This window comes from Hypanus sabinus, chromosome X1 (genome assembly GCF_030144855.1).
Source record: "Hypanus sabinus isolate sHypSab1 chromosome X1, sHypSab1.hap1, whole genome shotgun sequence".
Lineage (NCBI taxonomy): Eukaryota > Metazoa > Chordata > Chondrichthyes > Myliobatiformes > Dasyatidae > Hypanus > Hypanus sabinus.
In genome coordinates, this window is record NC_082738.1 from 34,845,537 (window position 1) to 34,872,298 (window position 26,762).

General features: G+C 42.0%; 1 protein-coding gene across 4 annotated transcripts; it reads right to left on the reverse strand.

Moving 5' to 3' along the window:
• Positions 1 to 97: 97 nt before the first annotated feature.
• On the reverse strand, positions 98 to 26,762 carry ormdl2 (ORMDL sphingolipid biosynthesis regulator 2). 4 transcript variants are annotated; one of them, XM_059956338.1, is made up of 4 exons: positions 26,706 to 26,762; positions 20,332 to 20,513; positions 12,924 to 13,075; positions 98 to 10,723 (listed from the first exon to the last, which is right to left on the reverse strand). In XM_059956338.1, exons 2-4 carry the CDS (start codon positions 20,503 to 20,505, stop codon positions 10,588 to 10,590), a joined length of 462 nt encoding a protein of 153 aa, XP_059812321.1. In that variant the 5' UTR covers positions 20,506 to 20,513; positions 26,706 to 26,762; the 3' UTR covers positions 98 to 10,587. The 4 variants fall into 4 exon arrangements, with proteins under 4 accessions (XP_059812321.1, XP_059812322.1, XP_059812323.1 ...); XM_059956339.1 differs by having other exon boundaries at positions 20,332 to 20,516; positions 26,706 to 26,735; XM_059956340.1 differs by having other exon boundaries at positions 26,709 to 26,727.

Consider the following 26,762-nt stretch of genomic DNA (forward strand, 5'->3'; position numbering starts at 1 on the left):
AAATATCTACCATCCATGTATAAAATTAATTCCATAGCCTCCTGTATGCATGGAACAGGATCAAAATTTAGTAAGAAAGCATTTGATATTCAAATATAGGTGTATGCTCTAAGATTGATCTGCTGTTTTATACTCTACAATAACATGTAAGTAGGGTGATCTCCACCCTTGCTGTTTTCAACTTGACCGATCTAAATCTCCTGAGATGCTGAGTCACCACCTTGAGATTGTTTAGGAAAACTAGAAGAATTGGTGCATTGTAGTTGGTTGATTTTTTATATATATGTGAGTGTGTGTGTGTGTGAATGTGTATATATCTGAAAATCCTGGATTTCAAAAAATGTTTCTGAACAAGCACCTCAGCCATGCATTCAAACTACTCCAATACAAAATTTGGCAGGTCCTGCTTGCAGATGGCAGAGGTCAAGAGAAATATAACAGGCAGATTACATTTGTAACTTGGTCTGGTAGAGTTCAGAGTCAGACAGGTTCCAGCCAGAAGAAAGGAGAATAAAGACAGATGGAGCATAGCTATGCGGCAGTATGCTGAGAACTTTGGAGGTGGGTGTTGGAAGAATTTTTTAGGTTTGCATAAAGACATTAATAGAGTAGAGGTTGTTATATTGGAGAAGTATGATGTTTACAACACATGGAAGTGAAGAGCTGGAGTACTTGATGATGAGATGGGGTGGGACAAGTCACGTTTTACCAACTTGATTGAGATCTTTGACAAGGTGACGAGAGATTCATGAGGGTAGAGCAGTGGATGTTGTCTACATGGATTTTAGTAAGGCGTTTGACAAAGTCTCTCATGGGAGGCTAATCCAGAAGATTAGGATACATGGGGTTTGCAGCGAATTGGCTATTTGGATTCAGAACTGAGTTGTGTATAGAACACAGAGGGGTAGTGGTGGAAGGGACCTATTTGAGCTGGAGGTTTGTAATTAGTGATGATCTGTGCTGGGACCTCAGCTGTTTGTGATGTATATAAATGACCTGGATGAAAATGTAGGTGGGTGGGTTAGTAAGTTTGCAGATGATATCAAGATTGGTGGAGTTGTGGATAGTGTAGAAGACTGGCAAAGAATACAAAGCAATATAGATCAGCTCCATATATGGGCAGAGAAATGGCAGATGGAGTTTAAGCTAGATAAATGTTAGATGTTGCACCTTGGTAAATGCAAGGAGGCAGTACAAGACCCTTAACAGTGTTGGTGAGCAGAGAGATCTTGGAGTCCAAGTTCATAGCTCCATGAAAGTGGCGATACAGGTTAATAGGGTGGTTAAGGCTTATGGAATGCTTGCTTTTATTAGTCGAGGCACTGAGTTCAAAAATCAAGAGGTTATGTTGCAACTTTTATAGGGCTCTGGTTAGGCCACATCTGAAGTATTACATACTGTTCTGGTTGCCCCACTATAGGAAGGATGTTGAGGCTTTGGAGAGGGTGCAGAAGGGGGTTACCAGGATGCTGCCCGGTTTAGAGGGCATGTGCTATCATGAGAGGCTGGACAAACTTGGATTGCTTTCTTTGGAGCAGTGGAGGCTGAAGGGAGATCTGATAGAGGTTTATAAGATTATGAGAGGCATAAATAGAGTAGACAGGGAGTATCGTTTTCCTAGAGTAGAAATGTCTAATACCAGAGAGCATGCATTGAAGTTGAGAGGGGGTAGGTTCAAAGGGGGTGTGAGGGTTATGATTTTTACTCAGAGAGTGGTGGATGCCTGGAATGCACTGCCTGGTGTTGTAGAGGCAAATACATTAGAGGTTTTTAAGAGCTGTTTAGACGAGCACATGAATATAAGAAAGATGGAGGTACATGGACATTGTGTAGGTAGGAGGGATTAGTTTTTGTTTTTTTTTTACTTTTTAACTGATTCAACACATTGTGGGCCAAAGGGCCTGTTCCTGTGCTGTACTTATTCTATCTTCTATGGTTGAGACTGAGGATGATGTAGGAGGGGGGAAAATCCCAGGAAACAGCAAAGACAGTTTTGTTCCAAAGCATAGTTGAAGGAGTTTGGTGAATGTAAATGGATGGACGTGATAAATTTATGGATCATTTCAGATAAGCCACTCGGATTCAGAACTGAAGTTAAAACTGGAACTAGGTAAAAGCATAATACATCTATTCCAACATCAGGAGCAGCTTTATTATTAAAACATTGACATCAAATTCAATGCGTTAACTTAAAAATACACTCTACACATTTTTCTTCTAACTTTAATTTCACTTTTTAATAACCTATTCAACCATCTACCTATTTTAAGCTTAAATCTTTTATTGTGCTTTATCCTTTTCCATGGACCATTTCAAAGTGAGAGCAACTTTCTTTTGGCTAAAAGCAGATTATGAAGGCATATTAAACCCCAGGTTGTCAAATTTGAACCTTGTGCAATCTGAAACTTGTACATAAACTAGGAACGCTTGCTGATTAAAATTACAGTCAGTGACCCCCCCCCCACAAAAAAAACTGGATATTGTCTGTACAGTGAATCCATCCAATGACATCACGAAAATTATAATTGTGTGCATGTGCCAATTGCACTTTGTGCTGCAATGTTATGTTGAATTTGGTAAAGAATCTCAAAAATAGTTATTGTGGAAGTTCCAGTCCAGGTCCATTTTATGTACCTTAGAAAAGTCTGATGTTAACCCCCCCCCCCTTACTCTAACCATGGAAGGTCTTTGATTTGCTGACTAGTTTTCCAGCATTTTCTCATTTAATTTTTCATTTTATGAAGTCTTAAATAAGCTCTTGCATTATAAACTTATTTTTCAATAGTTTTCCCCCAACCCTACTTAAGATATTTAAGGTTGAATAAGTATGTTACAACTTGTTGCCTTTATGGCTAGATTGTTTGATGTAGACATTTCTAAGCCATTAGTGAAATTTAGCTGACCATTACTGTGAGCATTGTTGAAGTTAGAGCTAATTTTGAGGAGGCAGTGGGCAAATTTAATGCTGTATGGGTTCATCTGTTCTTTTGATTTAAAAGGGCTTGCAGATCCCAACACTATTTGTTTGCCAGAACTTTTTGGGAGTAAAAATAAATGCAGAGTGCATTACCAAAGTGTATTTTTCTTTATAGAGAAAAGTATTTATTTTTTAAAAATAATACAATATTTTCAGCAACAATATTACATTTTTAAATCTCAATCATACCTGAATTTCTATTGTTTTGCTTCCATTTATATAGCACCTTTCACATAACCTTTATGTAATATAAGACTCAGCAGCCATTTTGAGGATGATGTAGGAGGGGTGCTCCTACAAATGGCAATGAAATAAATGAGCAGATCATTTGCATTGGACATTGTTTGAACATTAAACATTGTTTTTATGCACTCTCCCGTTCCTTTTGAAAAAAATTCTATCAGCCTGAGGAAGCAGATGGAGCCTCATATATCAAGCCAGAAACCAAGCATAGAGATAAGAGGTACTAGCTGTTAGCTTGAGGTAACCAGTTGATGTATCCTGACAAGCTGAAATCTGGAAAATGGGAATAGTCTCAGTAGCTCTTCAATGCCACAGGTCATTTGGTCCATATCATTGTTGGCTGCAAATAAATATTGTAGGAGTACAGTTGCTACAATGAACTTCCAGTTCCAATGGTGAGGGGACTTGCCATGTTGAGTGGAATCTCTAATACAGTCATATAAAAACATATTGAAGATTGTGAACTTGATACGGTTTTGGATGATACAACTAAAGTATTTTAGTCCAACAGTTTTGTGCTTGTCACTTTTCAGTGATTAATCCTATTTGTATGTGTGCAAGGATCCCAGGTAAAATAAGCTTTGTTACTAGTGGATGTGCGAAGTGTTTGCAGCACTATTTATTTTCTGTTATTTGTTAAGATTGCAAATTTTGCAAAGTCGCGAAGTTTTAGTCATGGGAATATACAGTGGCTGGAACCTTGCAGTTTTTGTTTCACTTGGGATTCTTGCACTTGTTTTGGCCTTGTTGATATTTCAAGCTACATTCAATCTCAAAGAGATGCAAGGAAGATGTTTCCAACTTTAGGCAATGAATCATGGTATTAGTAATGTGATTTCCACATTTTTCACAGCAGGACTCCATAAGCAGCAGTGTCTAGTTAATCTGTTTGGTTGGAATTTGAGTTATAGGGAAAGGTTGAATAGGTTATAACTTTATTTCCTGGAGTGCAGGAAAATGAGGGGAGATTTGATAGAGATATACAAAATTATGAAGGAAAAGGCAGGGTAAACACAAGCAGGCTTTTTCCATTGAGGTTGGGTGAGACTAGAATTAGAGGTCATAGTTTACTGGTGAAATATTTAAGGGGAACTTATTCATTTGTGAGGGTGAATACACCATGCGTGAGGATGGTGAGAGTGTGGACCAAATGCCAGTGGAAGTGGTGGATGCAGGTTCAATTTCAACTTTTAAGAGAAGTTTGGATAAGTGCATGGATGGGAGGGCTATGGTCCAGGTGTGAGTCAATGGGGCTAGGCAGTATAACAGTTTGCCACAGACTAGATAAACTGAAGGGTCTATGGAAGACAATGAACGATCAACATTTCAGTCCTGATGAAAGGTCATGGCCTGAAATGTCAACTGCTAATTTCCCTCCATAGATGCTGCCTGACATGCTGAGTTCCTTGAACATTTTGTGTGTATTGAGGCCAGTACAACAGTTTGAATGAGATTATAAACTACAGCACATTCAACAATGCACTTGTACAGGAATGTTATCCACATTGCTGGCTCAAAATACTCAGAACCTTTGTCAAGACTTTGAACTAAAACGTTAACTGCTTCTCTTTCCACAAATACAGCCTGACCTGCTGAGTTTGTATTCTTTCAGATCCCCAGCATCTGCAATTTTTATTTTGTTTCACTTACTGCTTTTAGAAATAAAAGTAATGTTTTAGCAATTTAGATTGCGGGGGTAAGTTTTTTTTATGCAGAGAGTGGTGAGTGCAGAAAATGGGCTACCGGTGACAGTGGTGGAGGCAGATAAAATAGGGACTTTTAAGAGACTCCTCGACAGGTACATGGGAGCTCAGAAAAATAGAGGGCTATGAGTAACCCTAGGTAATTTCTCAGGTAAGGACATGTTCGGCACAGTGCGGTCCTTACCTTAGAAATTACATGGGGTTACCCATAGGTCACCGGCAGCCCATCAACTCACCACTCTGCGGAAAAAAAACTTACCCCTGACATCCTCTCTGCACCTACTTCCAAGCATCTTAAAATTATGTGCTGTCGTGCTAGTCATTTCAGCCCTGGGAAAAAGCCTCTGGCTATCCACACAATCTATGTCTCTCATCATCTTATACACCTCTATCAGGTCACCTCTCATCCTTCTTTGCTCCAAGGAAAAAAGGCTGGGTTCACTCAACCTATTCTCATAAGGCATGCTCCCCAGTCCAGGCAACGTCCTTGTAAATCTCCTCTGCACCCTTTCTATGGCTTCCACATCCTTCCTGCAGTGAGGCGACCTGAACTGAACACAGTACTCCAAGTGGGGTCTGACCAGGGTCATATATAGCAGCAACATTACTTCTTGGCCCTTAAACACAATCCCACGATTGATAAAGGCCAATGCACCATATGCTTTCTTAACCACAGGATCAATATGCGCAGCAGCTTTGAGTGTCCTATGGACTCGGACCCCAAGATCCCTCTGATCCTCCACACTGCCAAGAGTCTTACCATTAATGCTATATTCTGCCATCATATTTGACCTATCAAAATGAACCACCTCACACTTATCTGGGTTGAACTCCATCTGCCACTTCTCAGCCCAGTTTTGCATCCTATCAATGTCCCGCTGTAACCTCTGACAGCCCTCCACACTATCCACAACACCTCTAACCTTTGTGTCATCAGCAAACTCTCTAACCCATCCCTCCACTTCCTCATCCAGGTCATTTATAAAAATCACAAAGAGTAGAGGCCCCATAACAGATCCTTGAGGTACTCCACTGGTGACTGACCTGCATACAGAATATGACCCGTCTACAACCACTCTTTGCCTTGTGTGGGCAAGCCAGTTCTGGATCCACAAAGCAATGTCCCCTTAGATCCTCCTTACTTTCTCAATAAGCCTTGCATGGGGTACCATATCAAATGCCTTGCTGAAATCCATATACACATCTACTGCTCTACCTTCATCAATGTGTTTGGTCACATCCTCAAAAAATTCAATCAGGCTTGTAAGGCACAACCTGCCTTTGACAAAGCCATGCTAACTATTCCTAATCATATTATGCCTCTCCAAATGTTCATAAATCCTGCCTCTCAGGATCTTTTCCATCAACTACTTACCAACCACTGAAGTAAGACTCACTGGTCTATAATTTCCTGGGCTATCTCTACTAGATCATTGCCAGAGGCTCAGCAATCTCCTCCCTCGCCTCCCACAGTAGCCTGGGGTACATCTTGTCCAGTCCCAGTGACTTATCCAACTTGATGCTTTCCAAAAGCTCCAGCACATCCTCTTTCATAATGTCTATATGCTAAAGCTTGTCAGTCCGCTGTAGGTCATCCTTACAATCACCAAGGTTCTTTTCCATAGTGAATACTGAAGCAAAGTATTCATTAATTACCTCTGCTATCTCCTCTGGTTCCATACACACTTTTCCACTGTCACACTTGATTGGTCCTATTCTCTCACATCTTATCCTTTTGCTCTTCACATACTTGTAGAATGCCTTGGGGAGGGGAGGTTTCCTTAATCCTGTCCGCCAAGGCCTTCTCATGGCCCCTTCTGGCTCTCCTAATTTCATTCTTAAACTCTTTCCTGCTAGCCTTATGATCTTCTAGATCTCTATCATTACCTATTTTTTTTAACCTTTTGTAAGCTCTTCTTGACTAGATTTACGACAGCCTTTGTACACCACGGTTCCTATACCCTACCATCCTTTCCATCTCATTGGAACGTACCTATGCAGAACTCCACACAAATATCCTCTGAACATTTGTCTCATTTCTTCCATACATTTCCCTGAGGACATCTGTTCCCAATTTATGCTTCCAAGTTCCTGCCTGATAGCCTCATATTACCCCTTACTCCAATTAAACACTTTTCTAACTTGTCTGTTCTTATCCCTCTCTAACGTTAAGGTAAAGGAGATAGAATTGTGATCACTATCTCTAAAATGCTCTCCCACCGAGAGATCTGACACCTGACCAGGTTCATTTCCCAATACCAGATAAAGTACAGCCTCTCCTCCTGTAGGCCTATCTACATATTGTGTCAAGAAACCTTCCTGAACACACCTAACAAACTCCACCCCATCTAAACCCCTCTCTCTAGGGAGATGCCAATTGATATTTGGGAAGTTGAAATCTACCACCACAACAACCCTGTTATTATTACACCTTTCCAGAATCTGTCACCCTACCTGCTCCTCGATGTCCCTGTTACTATTGGGTGGTCTGTATATTTAAAAAAAACACCCAGTAGAGTTATTGACCCCTTCCTGTTTCTAACTTCCACCCACAGAGACTCCATGACTTCCTCCTTTTCTGCAGCTGTACAGTATGTCTGATCAACAGTGCCACGCCCCCACCTCTTTTGCCTCCCTCCCTACTTCTAAAGCTATTTAACTTTAGAAATAGAGTCAAGAATAACCAGTGTGGCACTACTTGGAGTCCTGTAACAACTTATGCTGTGGGTTAGAAACATCGAACAGGGCAGTACAGGACCTATGGCCACAATGTTGGACTAACCTTTTAACTTACTCCAAGATCATTCTAACACTACCCTCCCACATAGATAGGCACATGGGTTAAAGAAAAACGGAGGCTAAGCTCCTAAATGTCCCTAATGTTTCTGCCTCTACCACCACCCCTGGCAGTGCCCATGTACCTACCACTCTCCCTGTAAAAAAAACATATTAACCATTTCACACTGGGGAAAAATGTGCTGGCTGTCCACTCTATCTATGCCTTTTATCATCTTGTACACCTCTATCAAGTCACCTCTCATCCTCCTTAGCTGCACAGAAAAGGAGCTTGTTCAACCTTTCCTCATAAGACAAGCACTCTAAGCAAGGCAGCGTCCTGGAAAATCTCTGCACCCTCTCTAAAGAGAGATTTTCAGATAGGTAAAGAGTGAAAGAGAGGCAAGAGTGGATATTGGACAACTGGAAAATGATGCTGGAGAGAGTAATGGGGAACAAAGTGATGGCAGGTGAACTGAATAAATATTTTGCGTCAGACTTCATTGTGGAAGACACCAATAGTATGCCCAAAATTCAAGAGTGTGGGGGGTGGGGCAGAAGTGAATGAAGTTGCAATTAAGGAGAAGGTGCTTGGGAAGTGGAAAGATTTGAAGGTAGATAAGTCAGACAGACCCTGGGTTCTGAAAGAGGTAGCTGAAGAGATTGTGGAGGCATTAGTAGTGATCTTTCAAGAATCACGAGATTGATTCTGAATGATCACAAGAACGATTCTGCAAAGGAAAGGGTTAATATTTGAGGAGCATTTGATGACTCTGGGCCTTTACTCACTGGAGTTTAGAAGAATGAGTGGGGATCTCATTGAAACCTTTTGAATATTGAAAGGCTTAGACGGAGTGGATGAGGAGAGGATGTTTCCAATAGTGAGGGAATCTAGGACCAGACACACAGCTTTAGACTAGAGGCGCATCCATTTGGAACAGTAATGAGGAATTTCTTTAGCCAGAGGACGGTGAATCTGTGAAACTCACTGCCACAGAGAGCTGTGGAGACTGTCATTGTGTATACTTAAAGCAGAGTGTATACTCTTTTAGTAAGAGCATCAAAGGTTTTGGGGAGAAGGTAGAAGAGGGATAATAAATCAGCCATGATGGAATGACAACAAACTCAATGGGCAGAATGGTCTAATTCTGTTCTTATGTCTTATGATCCTGTTGTCTACAGCCTAAAGCTTCCACATCCTTCTGAGATGACCAGAACTGAACTGAACACAATACTCCAATATTTTAGAGTGTTTTAGCCTTAGTTAATCAGCTCTTCGACAGCTGGACCAGAAATTTACTTATTCCACGGATTAATAGTTTTAATGTGTGTGATTATGCTTGTCACTAAATGTGTGTTACTGAGTAAAATATGTTAGGTGGTAGCATTTGAGAAGTGGCTTACAGGAAGAGTGAAGTCGTACTTTCCATCAAGAACTATAACGAGTACCAGGATTAATGCATTGAATCTTGACGATATTAGTACAACCCATTTATTATCCTGTATAAGAGCCAAGGGTATCATCGCCTCACCCAGTGGTCATGAAATGCCAGTGTCTTGTTACTGGGTGTAATTACTGTAGCTCACTGGACCATAATCAGACAAGGATCAAGTAATTGCTCTGTTGTTACAAGAGGAATTACAGTAAATGCTTTCTAGAATGGTGTAGGAACAATGAAGAGATTTTATAAAATGTACTGCACAGGTCTTTTTTTTTGCCTCTGGAGATTCTCAGAAGGGTAGAATCTGAGAAGTGTAGATAGAAGATAGACTTGCATGTATGCATTTTCATGTTCTTGTGTGTACAAACCACCACACCCTTGGTGAATATAAACCTTTTATATGTGTACAATTGACGCAAAAAGGAGAAAAAAGAAATACAAAATTATACACAAGCAGCTTATCCACAAGAGAACAATTCCTACATACAATGTCTGCCACTTGGGCAAGTAAGTAAGTACAGGTTGAATACCCCTTATCCGAAATTCCAAAATCTGAAAGCCTCTGAAATTTGAAAATTTTTTGAGCTATGTCATGACCTCACAAAGGTGCTAGGAAGGTTCCCAGGCGATGCGCAGATCTCTGCTCACCATGAACAGTTCTGTGAAGTGACCTCACATATGAATGAATAGAAGTTAATGAAAAATAGAAAGACATGGCATAAAGTGAAAAAGCTCTCAATCGTGTTCTCGACATCATATGCCGCTTAATAGTACGCTGATCATGAAATGAGCAAAGATCTATCATGACGAACTGAAAATTGAAGGTCATTGAAGGAAAATTGTGAATATTCTGCAAGCTGGTTACAGAAATTTAAGAAAAGGCATGGCATTAAATTTTTAAATTGCTGATCAGGAAAATCTAACAGCAGAAGTCGTCTACAATGCTGATTATTTTTACACTGTACATAACAGCATTAAAGTGTACTGTAATCTTTTAATTAAAACACGGCGTGGTAGGTGGAGACTGAAATCCTGCCAGTGTTGTTGTACAACAGCTGATTCAGGTATTCTGCCGACACTGTTGTGCTGCTTTTGTTACCCTGCACACATTATATTTTCATTATATTAATAGTATGTAATAATTTCTACTGATAAACAAGTGTAAGACAAAGACAGCTTACCAGTTGCACATAAATTCAGAGTCGTAAATGATGGTGATCCCAAGCTATCTCATTATATATTCCAATATCCAAAGAAATCCAAAACACTTCCAGCTCCAAGCGTTTCGGATAAGGAGTACTTAACCTGTAGTTGCTAATTGATAGGTGGTGCCAGCAGTTTCTTCTCAGTTCATTGTCTCAGTATGTTGTGCCCATCACTCATACTAGCCCCCTTCTGAGGCCAGCTGGAGCCACTGGCAGCATTCGCTCAGCTCCCAACTACCCGATCAATACTTGTTGATGCCAAACAGACGGACCCCATGCAACTGAGGGAGCTTGGGAATGAGAGCAGTGAGCAGAGATGTAGTGTTCACCAGGAAATGAACAACATTATATTTAGTGTAGAAACTTGCTAGAATGTACCTGGAAAGAAAACATAATCAGTTATTATAAACACAAGAGATTCTGCAGATGCTGGAAATCTTGAACAATACACAGAAAATGCTGGAAGAACTCAACAGGTCTGGTAGGTGAATAAACAGTCAAGGTTTGGTCCTGATGAAGGGTCGCAGCCCGGAACATTGACTGTTTATTCCCCTTCATAGATGCTGCCCAACTTGCTGAGTTCCTCCAGCATTTTGTGTGCAATAACCAGTTATTAAGTGACAAGCCATTCCTAGAAGTTAATTCATCAAATCACAAACTGTAGAAGGCCACCATTAAGTTCATGATTTGTCTGCTGGTCTCAGAACACTCTCTCCCCTGCCCATTCTCTGCTGTTCTGTAAATCTTTCAAGACTCATCCATGTTATTGTTTGGTGACCTCCAGCCACTGGGAAGTTTCTCTGCCTCCACTTAAGAAAACAGAAGTAGGCCACTCAGCCCCTCAAGCCTGCCCCACCATTCAATATGATCATAGAGTCATAGAAAAGTAAAATATAGAAGCAGGCCCTTTGGCCCATCTAGTCCAAGACAAACCATTTAAACTGCCTAGTCCCATTGACCTGCACCAAGACCATAACCTTTCATACCCTTCCCATCCATGTACCCATCCAAATTTCTCTTAAATGTTGAAATCAAAATCACATCCACCACTTACACACTCCCACCACCCTCTGGGTGAAGTTTCCCCTCATGTTCACCTTAAACATTTCACCTTTAACCTATGACCTCTAGTTCTAGTCTCACCCACCCTCAGTGGAAAAAGCCTGCTTGTATTGACCCTTACCCTATTTATACCCCTCATAATTTTGTACACCTATCAAATCTCCCCTCAATCTTCTACGTTTTAGGGAATAAAGTTCTAACCTATTCAATGTTACCTTATTTACATCTTTCCTGTAGGTAGGTGACCAAAACTGCACACAATACTCCAAATAAGGCCTCACTAATGACTTATACAACTTCAACATAACATCACAGTTAATCTCTGCTGGCCTTGGCACCTCTGCTCCCCATTCTCTTCATCCTCTAATCATTCAAAAAAGTATCCACCTTCAATCGTTCTCCATCAAAATGCCTTCATGATTTTGAACTTCAATAATTAATCTCCGCTTCCCCTATCCTGCTGTACAGAGAACAATCCCAGTTTCTGTGATCTTCACATAATTGAAGCCAAGCCATTGCACAAACATTTGTAGTCTTGGATTATTTCTCAATAATAATGAACATTTTTTAGGTTTGTTTCCATGGTCTTTTAAAGCAACCAGTACCTAAACTTCCCTTCCTCTGTAAATCCCATCATCTCCAAGCCACGTCAAGGATGTGCTGGAACACTTTTCACTGCCTGGAATTCAGGGAAGCAGGTACATAGGAACCCTGCTGTTTTGTTTCTCTCCCAAATCTGATTTTAAACCTCCGCTGCCTTGGGGCCATACCAATCCTGTTTTGGAAAGATATTGTTGCCTCTTTATTGTCACTGGATCTAAATCTTGTCCAATGTTGTAAGAGTGTCTTCCTCTCAAAGACTGCAGCTGGTCAAGGCAATGGCTCACATTCACCTTTGGTAACAGCAATTAGGGATGGACATTAAATGCTGCCAGTGACAGGATGTTCATCTGTGCATGCAAGGTTGGACTAATCAGTGACAGGAAAATTCAGCCTGGTACCACATCAGTTATGGAACCCAACTGTCTGTCAGATCTGAAGAAGATATGTAAACAAGATAGACTTGCATTTCTACAGAGATTTTTACAACCTCGGGTCCGCTTAAAAAGTGCAGTCAAATACTATTTAGGCAAATAGGCACTGTAGCTAATGTAAAAAACCTAACAGCCAATTTGCTCCTAAAGCAACTTGATAGGCAACTTGATCTGTTTCAAGTAATGCTGATTTGAGGTATAAGTGTTGCTCTCGCACACTGGAGAGAACATTTACTGTTTCAGCACAGTGGACCTTTTATACCACAGCAAACAAGATCTAGTATTCTCTTGAAGAAAAGGGTCTCAGGAGTTGAACGAACCCATGACTTTCTGTCTCAATGGCAAAAAGGCCTTGAACCCTGGTTAAAACTTATAAACGATAGGGGTTTCACTAGTTAGTTTCTGCATCCCGCTCCCGCTTTAGGTTTTCTTTCAGTCTTAACAATTAAAATAGTTTAAACAAAAACAAAGCAAGGACTTACAGAATTATTGGCGTGATGGTGAGAAATTTGCGTGACGACGTAAACTGGATCCCATAATCCATTTGCTCCCAGTGTGTCAGTAATCGTGCCTTCCCTTGGTCTGGCGTCTCAAAGGGTGTTCCTTTAACCGTGTGCAGAAACCAATACATGGCCTATAAACAGAGACTTGTTACAACACTTGGCGCTGACTGAGACCAGATTTTGCGGCAGGCAGAAGGAAACAACCTAGGTGAATACTTCTGGAGACAGAAAACAAATTTCACAACATATTAAAACTGATTCTGATTCTCATTATGACCATTCCAGCCTCAGGCTTGCCTCCATCATCTTCGTGTTGCTCTTGCTATAGGAACTAAATACAGTACCCAATGCCTCAAGGGGACTTTAATATAAATGCATGGATGTAATGTAGAGACTTCATAATGCATTGGTGAGACCACACTTGGATTATTGTGAGCAGTTTTGGGCCCCTTATCAACGAAAGGATGTACTGGCATTGGAGAGGGTCCTGAGGAGGCTCATGAAAACGATTCTGGGAATGAAAACATTAACGTATGTGGAGCATTTGATGGCTTTGGGCCTGTGTTTTCTGTAGAGTAAAAGAATGGATGGGGGGGTGGATCTCATTGAAACCTATCGAATATTGAAAGGCCTAGATAGGGTGGACTTGGAGAGAATGTTTTCTATTGTGGAGGAGTCTTGAACCAGAGGACAGAGCTTTAGATTACAAGGATAACCCTTTAGAACAGAGATGAAGAGGAATTTCTTTAGCCAGAGGGTGGTGTGCCTGCAGAATCCATTGCCACAGACAACTTTGGAGGCCAAGTTATTGTGGATATTTAAAGCAGAGGTTGATAGGTTCTTGATTAATCAGGGTGTCAAAAATTATGGGGAAAAAGCAGGAAACTGGGGTTGAGAGGGATAATTCCAGGTTGGAATGGCAGAGCAGACTCGATGGGCTGAATGGACTATTTCTGCTCCTAGGTCTTATGATTTTCCGTGTGAAGACCTCCTGGTTTATAATCCTAGGTTTAAGACCTGAAAGTGCTGTTGATAACACACAGTAGCACCTTTCCACTTTGTAGGGAAGAATTTAGCCAGTTTAAAGCAGGTAATTAATAGGAATGTTTAGATTTTCATTTAACTCCTGAGATCATAGAGCTGTATGACATAGAAATAAGCCCTGCAGACCACCACATTTATGCTGACTATCATGCCCATCTATGCTAATACTACTCACTAGCATTAATTCCATATTCATCTATGCCTTGCTCCGCATCATAAGTGATGACTGTCTCCATTAAAGGCACGTTTATTCTTGGCACACTGCATAAGTGTACTGGGCCTGAGTGCTAATGTACAGTTCAGATCAGGTCAACAGAAGCACAATCTGTAGTGCTATGGAGACATAAGAGACTGCCAACAATCTGCTAGAGGAATTCAGCAGGTCAAGCAGCAGGTGTGAGAGGAAAGGAATTATTGACATTTTGAGTATGCAGGGTCTCAACCCGAAATGTCCACAATTCCTCCCATATATGCTGCTCGACTTGCTGAGTTCCTCCATCAGACTGTTGAACCTGTAATGTTTCTGGTAATAACTGAATGGCCCATCTCTCCGCCTTGATCACCCACTGTAGGAATTTCCAATAGCAGTCCTTTCAAAAGTTCAAAGGTCCATTTATTATCAGAGTATGTATACAGTATACAACATGAAATTCATACTCCTCACAGACACCCACAAAACAGGACAGCCCATAGAATGAAACACCAAAGCCCCCTCCCCCTCCCTTTGCACAGTAGTAGGCAGCCATTGGTCCCAGGGGATCATGGGTTTGGGCCTCTGGTGGACTGTGCCCTCTCCAGGGCGCAAGCCCGGGCAGGAAGATTTGAAGAACCGGCTGTTGCCCATGCAGCAGGCTCCCCCTCTCCATGTCGCTGATGTAGTCCAAGGGAAGGCAAACACTTATACAGCTTGACACCATTGGCATCGCAGAGGTTGACAGAGTGAAGTTGTAAGCAAACTGTTTTAGGGAACCCGGCTCTGGATTTCTTCCTCGGGGTTTACTCCCGAAGCCTCTCCCATGGGTTATGGCCGCAAGGCAGCGGAGGTTTAAAATCAGATTTTTCCTTCTCCTTGACTCTTCGCACAGAGCAGCAGCAAAAACATCGACCCACCCCCTCCCCTGCAACCCGCAAGCAACAGCAGAAGCTCCAAAGACTCCTCGATCCAGAGTCCATCAAAACTACGGTCCACAAAACAGCACTTTGGTGTCTCAGACAGGCTCTCTCCCCCAGCAACGGGGAGAGAGAGAAGTTGATCCTGTAACAACAAGAGTGTAGACCAGCAACTCACTGTTCGGATGTTTCAATCTTCCAAGTCGCTTCTCCAAGAACCCTGTCTTGGGGACCAACAGGTCCTTACTCCCATCAAGTGAGAGAGAGAGAGAGAGAGAAAATACACACACACACACACACGACAGTGATTAGCAAACACACTGTCTGCTGTCTCAGTGTTACAGTCTCCATGTCTCAGTCTCCCATGATGCTTTGAAATCAGCGAGGAACCAGGTTGTCCACAGGGCCTCTCACTGACTTCTGACCTCCCAGCTGAACATGCAGTAATAAGCATCTCACATCCCACCAATTACTACTGGCTTCTGGGAATTTCTCCAACTCATGGCAAATTACTCCCCAGGCACTGTCATTTCCACTTTCATTAACTGAAAGGCCTGGATAGAGTGGACGGGGAGAGGATAGTTTCAATAATTGGGAAGTCAAGGACCAGCGGGCACAGCCTCAGAATAGAAGGGCATCTGTCCTTTTGGAACAGAGATGAGGAGGAATTTCTTTAGCCAGAGGGTGGTGAATCATTGCCACAGACAGCTGTGGAGGCCAAGTCACTGGGTATACAGTATTTAAACTAGAGATTGATAAGTTTTCAATTAGTAAAGGTGCCAAAGGTAGAAGGCAGGAGAATGGGATTGAGAGAGATAATAATTCAGCCATGATGGAATGGCGGAGCAGACTTGATGAGCCAAATGGCCTAATTCTGCTTCTACGTCTTATTAAATTGACCCTGTTTGTTTCTGTTCTGGTCATTTTTGGGGGGGGGGGGGAAAAACACTGGGTATAAAGTGCTCTGGTTTTATTGAAGTCATTGGATAAAGGCATCAACCCATATGCACAGCCATTATAGACCAGAAACTCCCTGAATCTGATCGGGTGGGGACGGAAACTACCTAAGTGTCTTAGCTTAGTCTTGACTGCTTGCACAAGATGGATGTACCAGTTATGTCATTTAGTGGCACTGAGTTACAGGGTAAAGAGGGGAAAATCTCAATGCAACTTTACAGTAACAATAGGTCCAACTAATTGAGTGTGACCACAATAGCAAACTAGTTATAGTATAACTTTATTACATAGAATGAGGCCATTCAGCCCATCAACTTTCATCTCTTTGCCTCCCCAGATGCTCCTTGACTGAGCTCTTCAGCAGTTTGTTTTATAGAAAACATGGAATAGCCCTTCAGCCCACGATGTTGCACTGACCTTTCAACCCAAGATCAATTTAACTCTTCCCTCTACATAACCCTCCACTTCTCTATCATCCATGTGCCTGTCTGTGTCTCTTAAATGTCCCTAATATACCATAAGACCATAAGATACAGGGGCAGAAGTGGGCTGTTCGGCCCATCGAATCTGCTCTGCCATTCAATCATGGGCTGATCCAATTCTTCCAGTCATCCACACTCCCCTGCCTTCTCCCCATACCCTTTGAAGCCCAGGCTAATCAACAACCTATCTATCTCTGCCTTCAATGCACCCAATGACTCGGCCTCCACAGCCACTCGTGGTAACAAATTCCACAGATTTACCACCCTCTGACTAAAGTAATTTCTCCACATCTCAGTTCTAAAAGGACGTCCTTCAATCCTGAGGTCATGCCCTCTTGTCCTAGAATCCCCTACCATGGGAAATAACTTTGCTATATCTAATCTGTTAAGGCCTTTTAAAATATCAGCCTCTACCACCACCCCCAGCAGTACGTCCCATGCACTTACCACTCTCTGTGTAAAAAAACTTACCTCTGACATCTTCCCTATACTTTCCTACTTAAAATTATGCCCCCTCGTATTAGCTATTTCCACACTGGCTGTCCACTTGATCTATGCCTCTATCAAGTCACCTCTCATCCACCTTTGCTCCAAAGAGAAAAGCCAGAGCTCGCTCAACCGATCCTCATAAGACATGCTCTCTAATCCAGGCAGCATCCTGGTAAATCTCCTCTGCATCCTCAAGAAAGCTTCCGCATCCTTCCCATCATGATGTAACCAGAACTGAACACAATACTCCATCCAAGTCTAGTCTAATCAGAGTTTTATCAAGTTGCAACATTACCTTGTGGCTCTTGAACTCAACCCCTTACTAATGAAGGCCAGCACACCATATGCCTTAAGAACCACCTTATCAACTTGTGCGGCAACTTTGAGGGATCTATAGATGTGGACTCTGTGCCTCTACTAAGAATCCTATCATTCACCCTGTATTCTGCCACTTCAAACTTGACCTTCCAAAGTGAATCACTTTGCACACTTCCGGGTTGAACTCTCATCTGCCACTTCTCAGCTCAGCTCTGTGTACAGTCAATGTCCCATTTTAACCTATGTCAACCTTCTACACTATCAACAAAATCACCTCCCCATGTACCACCTGCAAATTTACTAACCCACACTTCCACTTCCTCATCAAAGCCATTTATAAAAATCACAAAGAGCAGGGGTCCCAGAACAGATCCCCGTGGAACACCACTGGTCACCGACCTCCAGGCAGAATATGCTCCATCTGCAATCACACTCTGCCTTCTGTGAGCAAGCTAATCCTGAATCCACACAACCAAGTTTTACTTGATCCCATGCCTCCTGACTTTTTGAATAAGCCTACCATGGGGAACTTTGTCAAACACCTTACTAAACTGTCTTTTTGCTCTAGATTCCAGCAACTGCAGTCTTTTATGTCCCCAATCCTATTTCCCAGTATGAGCCATCCCTGGGTTAAGAACACATGGCATATGGATACCACCTACATATGATTGAACCCCATAATATCATTAAATTCTAAAGTCTGCCATACGTATATACAGAGGCATGCAAAAGTTTGGGCACCCCGGTCAAAATTTCTGTTACTGTGAATAGCTAAGCGAGTAAAAGATGACCTGATTTCCAAAAGGCACAAAGTTAAAGATGACACATTTCTTTAATATTTTAAGCAAGATTACTTTTTTATTTCCATATTTTACAGTTTCAAAATAACAAAAAAGTAAAAGGGCCCAAAGCAAAAGTTTGGGCACCCTGTATGGTCAGTACTTAGTAACACCCCCTTTGGCAAGTATCACAGCTTGTAAATGCTTTCTGTAGCCAGCTAAGAGTCTTTCAATTCTTGTTTGGGGGATTTTCGCCCATTCTTCCTTGCAAAAGGCTTCTAGTTCTGTGAGATTCTTGGGCTGTCTTCCACGCACTGCTCTTTTGAGGTCTATCCACAGATTTTCGATGATGTTTAGGTTGGGGGGACAGTGAGGGCCATGGCAAAACCTTCAGCTTGTGCCTCTTGAGGTAGTCCATTGTGGATTTTGAGGCGTGTTTAGGATCATTATCCTGTTGTAGGAACCATTCTCTTTTCATCTTCAGCTCATTTTTTACAAGATGGTGTGATGTTTGCTTCCAGAATTTGCTGGTATTTAATTGAATTCATTCTTCCCTCTACCAGTGAAATGTTCCCCGTGCCACTGCCTGCAACAAAAGCCCAAAGCATGATCGATCCACCCCTGTGCTTAACAGTTGGAGAGGTGTTCTTTTCATGAAATTCTACACCCTTTTTTCTCCAAACATACCTTTGCTCATTGCAGCCAAAAAGTTCTATTTTAACTTCATCAGTCCACAGGACTTGTTTCCAAAATGCATCAGGCTTGTTTAGATGTTCCTTTGCAAATTTCTGACACTGAATTTTGTGGTGAGGACACAGGAAAGGTTTTCTTCTGATGACTCTTCCATGAAGGTCATATTTGTGCAGGTGTTGTTGCACAGTACAACAGTGCACCACCACTGCAGAGTCTGCTAAATCTTCCTGCAGGTCTTTTGCAGTCAAACGGGGGTTTTGATTTGCCTTTCTAGCAATCCTACGAGCTGTTCTCACAAAGTTTTCTTGGTCTTCCAGACCACCACCGTTCCTGTTAACTACCATTTCTTAATTACATTACGAACTGAGGAAACAGCTACCCAAAAACACTCTGCTATCTTCTTATAGCCTTCTCCTGCTTTGTGGGCATCATTTATTTTAATTTTCAGAGTGCTAGGCAACTGCTTAGAGGAGCCCATGGTTGTTGGGACAAGGTTTGAGGAGTCAGGGTATTTATAAAGCTTTGAAATTTGCATCACCTGGCCTTTCCTAACAATGACTGTGAACAAGCCAAAGCCCTAACAAGCTAATTAAGGTCTGAGACCTTGGTAAAAGTTATCTGAGAGCTCAAACCTCTTGGGGTGCCTAAACTTTTGCATGGTGCTTTCCTTTTTCCCCCCATTCTAAAATTGTACAAAACAAAAATAATACACTAATTTTGCTTAGAATGTTGAAAAGAATGTTTCATCTTTAACTTTATGACTTTTGGAGATCAGTTCATCTTCTACTCACTTAACTATTCACAGTAACAGAAATTTTGACCAGGAGTGCCCAAACGTTGTATTCCCACAAATAATATTAGTCTCTCTCTCTTTTAGAAATTGTTCTTTCTCATTGGCTTTCTATGCCACTGTGGAGGTGTGGTTACCATAGCAAGTGATTTTTATGTACTTTCCAACTTAAGAAAACAATCGACTTGTGGACAAAATTGACTTATGGACAGCCATAGAAATAAAAACTGTTTATCATCTGGGGAATACTCACCTCAATTCTCCTACCACACACCAACACAACATTGGGGGCAATTTATAGCAACCAATTTACTTACCAAATTAAAGACACTTTAAAATGATGCTTCTGGTACATGATATTGAACAATGCAGAGTGGTACAGAAGGTCTCAACACTCTGAGAGGGTTGCTAGGAGAGCATCACCACCTCTGATGAGCAAGAATAAGTCATAGGAGAGCTTGAGCCAAAGCCCACCACATGCAGATCTCCAGAGAATGTTCAGATTAAGAGGGCCTGGCTAGTTGTCCTTCCATCATCTGTAACCATGAGTAGGAGGAGAGTACCAGCAGTACTCATGAGCTCAAAGACTGAACACACTGCACCCCAGTTTTGCTGGTAGCTGATTTAGTGTCGATCCTAGAGTAGCAAGATGGCACCACCTCAGAACACCCATTTCAATACCTAGCCATCCCTGTTCCAACCCCTGCCCACTCTCCCTGACTCACCGAGTTGTGGATGACATGAGTGAGAGTCCACACCACCGGAATGCTGAAGAACGGAATACTCAGCAGTACGACATGGAGAATTCCAACTAAAATGAGGTAGGCTAGCCAGATTCCCCGGCTGTTCATTATCCGAGTGTTGGGATTAACCTCACTGTGAGCGACGCCAACGTTCATCCTGTCTCCTACTTTAAAGAAGGGCAAAGTTCAAACAAAAGACAGTATACTTCTCTATCTCTGCTCTCCACTAACAGTATGCCCAACACCCCCTTCCTTCCTTTATAGTCCTGATGAAGCATCTTGAGCTGAAACGTCGACTGTTTATTCTCTTCCATAGGTGTTGCCTGACCTGAAAAGTTCCTCCAACAGTTTGTGTGTGTTGCACAATGATTTCCTCAGCAGTTGAACGTAAAGGAAGTGACTTCGCTATGAAGAACTACCCAAAGCCAGTATTTTCTACCAGGACTTTACACACCAAGTTGACACCAAAGCAACATAAATGGTTCTTAACAGGAGTGTCAATTGAACATCCCATTAACAGCACTGAAATAAGAAATAACAAAAACATAGTTTGTAATGATGTTTGTGGGATAATCATTGGCTCCAGAATACCATAGAACATAGAACAGTACAGCACAGTACAGGTCCTTCAGCCCACACTTTTACCCTAGTCCAAGATAAATCTAACCCTTCTGTTCCACATATTCCCCCCATTTTTCTTTCATCCATGTGACTATCTAAGTCTCATAAATTTCCCTAACGTATCTGCCTCTACCACCACCCCTGGCAAAGCGTTCCAAGCACCCAACACTCTGTGTAACAAACCTACCTCTGACATCTCCCATTACTTTCCTCCAGTCACCTTAAAACTACGCGCCCTCGTATTAGCCATTTCTGCCCTGGGAAAAAGTCTCTGGCTGTCCACTCACTCTATGCCTCTTATCATCTTGTACACCTCTATCAAGTTATCTCTCATTCTCCTTCAATTCAAAGAGAAAGACCCTAGCTCACTTAACTTTTTCTTGTGAGACATGCTCACTAATCCAGGACCCTAGTGGGGAAATCCTCAGCTCTTCCTCCAGACAGCATTTGTTAACTCCTGTGTGCCTATTCGAGAGGGCAGACGGGGCCCTTGTTTAACACAACATGTCTTCAGTCAGTGTGGCATACCCTCAGTACTGCAGTACTGATCAGGATGGCCTGATCATTGTGCTCAAATCTGGAGTGGGGCTTGAATCCGCAACTTCTCACTCGCGTAAGAATGCTACCAACTTAGCAGTGTGTGCCTGAATCCCTATGGAAATGTGGGCTAAATAAACAGGCGGGATTAATGATTTGTCTGGACATTGGAGTTGAAGGAATTGTCATTAAATATACCAAGATTTGACCATGTTTTAAGTCATTCTGTTTGTTGTCCATGGTGTATGACCTACTGTGCAGTTTGTAATCCCATTTTGAAATCAGTAACGTGCAGCACAATTGCCTGGACCAGGATAAAGGGGGAAACATTTACTTGGATGCAGAAGATATGGGTGAGGTGCTTAATAAGTATTAATAAGTGTCTCTTAAAGAGCACTAAAGTGGATAAATCCCAGGGCTTGATGGGATGTACCCCAGGTTATTGAGAGAGGCAAGAGAAGAGATTACTGGGACCTTGACCAGTATCTTCATGTTCTCTCTACCCAAAGGAGAGGTCCCGGAGGGCTGCCGTGTAACTAATGTTTTTCCATTATTCAAGAAGAGAACCGGGGCAAATCTGGAAACTATAAACCGTTGAGTCTCACATCAGTGGTGGGAAAGTTATTGCAGAGAATTCTTCGGCATAGGATTTATCAGTATTTGGAAAACTATGGCTTAATTATGGACAGCCAGCATGGCTTTGTGCAGGGCAAGTTGAGTCTTACTAATTGGAGTTTTTTGACAAGGGTGATCGATGAAGGTTGACCTGTGGATGTAGTCTACATGGATTTTATTAAGGCATTTGACAAGGCCCCTCATGCGAAGCTCATCCAGAAAATTAAGATGCACGGGAACTGTGGTGAATTGGCCATTTGAATTAAGAACTGGCTTGCCTGTAGAAGGCAGAGAGTAGTGTTGAAGGGACTGGAGGTCTGTGATTAGTGGTGTTCCACAGGGATCTGTACTGAGACCTCTGCTGTTTGTGATGTTCAGTATATAAATAACCTGAATGAAAATGTAACTGGGTAAGTTAGTTTGCAGATAATATGAAGATGGGTGGTGTTGCGGATAGTGTAGATGACGGACAAAGAATAAAACAGGACATAGATCAGTTGCAGATAGGGTTGGAGAAATGGCAGATGGAGTTTAACCTGGCCAAATGTGAAGTGTTGCACCTTGGTAGGTCAGATGCAAACAGACAGTACACTGTTAAGGGCAAGATCCTTAACAGTGTTGATGAGCAGAGGGCTCTTAGGGTCCACGTTCACAGCTCCCTCAAAGTGGCTGCACAGGTTGATAGGGTGGAGAAATAGTCATATGCAATGCTTGCCTTTATTTGTTGTAGCAGGGTTCAAAAGTCAGTAAGTTATGTTGCAGCTTTAAAAGCAAATCATCTGGAGTATTGCATACAGTTCGTCTCCCCATTATAGGAGGAATGTCAAGGCTTTGGAAGAGGTTCATCAGGATGCTGCCTGGATTAGAGGGCATTTGCTAATGTGCCAGAGGTTGGACAAACCTGGGTTGTTTTTCTCTGGAGCGGCCGAGACTGAGGGGAGATTTGATGGTTATCATATGAGGAACATTTGATGGCTCTGGGTCTGTACTTGCTGGAATTCAGAAGGATGATGGGGGATCTCATTGAAACCTTTCGAATGTTGAAAGGCCGAGAGAGAGTAGATGTGGAAAGGATGTTTCCCATGGTGGGAGAGTCTAGGACAAGAGGGCACAGCCTCAGGATAGAGGGGTGTCCCTTCAAAACAGAGATGCAGAGAAATTTCTTTAGGTGGTGAATTTGTGGAATTTGTTGCCACATGCAGCTGTGGAGGCCAGGCTGTTGGGTGTATTTAAGGCAGAGATTGATAGGTTCTTGATTGGAAATGGCATCAAAAGTTATGGGGAGAAGGCTGGGAAATGAGGTTGAGGAGGAGAAAAAAAAATGGATAAGCCATGATTGAATGGCGGAGCACACTCGATGAGCAGATGGCCTAATTCTGCTCCTATGTCTTATGATAGAGGTTTATAAGATTATGAGAGACATAGATAAATTAGACAGACAGTATCTTTTTCCCAGGATAATTTCAAAGGAGATATGAGGGGCAAGCTTTTCTTACACAGACCTGGAATGCATTGCTTGGGGTGGTGATAAGAGGCAGAAACATTTGAAATTTTTAAAAGACATTTAGATAGACACATGAATATGAGGGAAATGGAAGGATAAGGACATTGTGTAGGCAGAAGAGATTAGTTTAATTGCATTTGATTATAAATTTAATTGGTTTGACACAACATTGTGAGCTGAAAAGCCTGTTCCTGTGTTGTACTGTTTTATGTTCTAATTTACAATTAAATATTTACAGTCCTGTCTATAATTCAAAGAAAGATTCAGAGTAGCTGACAAGGACATTCTCCTTCCTGGTTAAAAGTGCCATTAGTTATCAACACAAAACAGATGAATGGGTTAACAGGCTGTTACGGGAGGCTTGCCTGTACTGCATTAACTCAATGAGACTATTAGGTAAATGATCATTTGCAGAACATAAATTGTTAAACCAAAGTTCACATTTATATAATGTGAAAGCACAGCCATTCTTTCTCCACACAACCACTGTGCCAGGTCTAAGTGATGATGAAAGGTGCTGGAGACGCACAGGCCTCGTGAACAAGATCTGTCCCGAGAGAGAAATGTGTCTATATCCTGTGTGACGTGGGTTTGGTCTTGTGCTCAGCGGAGTCAGCGCAAAGCTGCTGTGCCAGGAGATGCAATTGCGCTCTTGATGCACTGCTGCTGCTTGTGCATTCTGCCCAGCCTGTTTGCGTTGCAGTGGAGTAGCTCCAGTGTTTCTGCCACCCCCTCATTTGAAAGTGGGTTCTGCGCGTCTGCGTCACACACTGCAGTAGAGAAAATTGATGCAGTTGCATAGGGTAGCACCTTTGTTTCTGGTCAGTGTAGGGACAGTCATACGGCACAGAAATGGGCCCTTTGGCTCACTTGGTCTATGCAACCATGATGTCCCATCCACGCTAATCCCACTTGCCTGAGTTTGGTCTGTCCAACTGTCTCTTAAAAGTAATTATTGTACCTGCCTCAACCACTTCCTCTGGCAGCTCATTCTACATGTATACCATCCTCTTGTGTAACACAAGTTATCTCTCAAGTTCCTCTCAAAACTTTCCCCCCTCACCTTAAGCCTCTGCCTGCTAGTTCTTTATTTCCCCAGCCCTGGGTACTTTCACATTATCTATGCCCCTCATTATTTTATATACTTATCTAAGATCAACTTTCAATCTCCCACACTCCAAGGAATAAAGTTGTAAGTGTATACTTTGTTTTAATACAACTTTAGTTCCATCTTTCAGCCCCTCTAACCTTCAGTTCAAACAGCCATCTGCTGCCGTTTTCTAATGCACACCAAGTCCCATTCACTCATTGTCCCTCTGACCCACAATGGCTCATGGTTTAGCAATGCCACCTTCAGCATTCTCATCCTTTTTTTCAGATCCCTTCTGTCTTTGCTGTTCCCTATTTCTGTAACCTCCTCCAGCACTTCCACCTTCCTTGTTCTGTGTTCCTCCAATTCTAGCCTCTTGACCATCATCAATTTCTATCACCCCAGCTCTCTTCCTAAAACTATCGATCAACCATTCTCTTACAGTCAATTCTTCTCCAACTAAGATCCTGTGAAGATGGTTTACTATGTTAAAGGCAATTGTTTACAACAAAATCTAAAGATTACATCCCAGAACCCACAAGATAAACCCAAAGTACCCCACTTGGAGTACTGTGCTCAGTTTTGGTCACCTCACTACAGGAAGGTTGTGGAAACCATAGAAAGGGTGCAGAGGAAATTTACAAGGATGTTGTCTGGATTGGGGAGCATGTCTTATGAGAATAGGTTGAGTGAATTTGGCCTTTTCTCCTTGGAGGTGACCTGATAGAGGTGTATAAGATGATAAGGGGCATTGATCGTGTGGATAGTCAGAGGCTTTTTCCCCAGGGCTGAAATGGCTGCCACAAGAGGACACAGTTTTAAGGTGCTTGGAAGTAGGTACAGAGGACATGTCAGGGGTAAGTTTTTTTACGCAGAGAATGGTGAGTGCGTGGAATGGGCTGCCAGCGATGGTGGTGGAGGTGGATACGATAGGGTCTTTTAAGATACTCCTGGAGTTTAGAAAAATAGAGGCCTATGGGTAACCTTAGGTAATTTCTAAATTTCAGCCGAGCACTGTGGGCCAAAGGGCCTGTACTGTGCTGTAGGTTTTCTATGTTTCTATGTAATATAACTGAATCAATTGATTTAGATACCTGACCTTGTGCACACAGAGAAAAGTCAAAATCAGCTCCAGTAATTCAATCTGAAGTCAATATAGCTTAAAGAGGACACCACCAGCAATGAAATTTAGGACCTTTACTCAAACGTCACCTGCAGCAAACTTGGTTTATTATGGTCCAGGGGACAGCTAAACATTGATTTGCCAATCTAGAGATGGAAGTTACTACTGGTAGATGGTGGCCCATTTGACTCCCTAACCCAGTGGATAATCTTTTTTTAAAAAAACCCAATTGGCAAGAGAACTCAAACTTATCAGTTTTCTGTCTTTATTTTCAGTTAAGTTCTCTCCAGATTCCAAATCTTTTCCTCTTGCCAATCTTCAACCGAGTTTTCTGGAGCTAAAGGGGAGTGTGTGTGCATTTGAAATCAAGCAATGAGAAACTCTATCTGCGCGTTTTGGATTGCCGTGTCTCACTGGCCCAGATACTCAAACTACCCACAGTACAAGATTTTAGATTTATTGCCCTTGACATTATGACAACACCATATCCTGCAAAAACATGAATATTTGACTTAAAAATGAAAAATATTCCTCTTAAAAGTACGAACCTTCAGACAAGGTACATCATTCCCCAGTAAAACTCCTACCAGAACTGGGGAAATAAATCTTGGAGGGAATCAGATATTTCCTTAATACCAAGTGATTTGTGGTTTTTAAAAAATAAGAGAATGATGCAGTAGGGCGAGGTGAAAACGACAGTATTAGAAGCATTTGGATAGATGTCAAAAGGCCGGGTAAGTCAGCCTTCCATTTAAAAAAAATCACGGAAAAACACTTAATTCTTCTGCTTAACTGATAAGAAACCGATATGCAATCACTTAAACACACTAAAATAATCAAATATCAGTAACAGCCCTTCCACTCACCACCTTTCAGGGCAACAAGGAAGTCCTCCACCGCTCAACCTAACCTGTCATTGAAGC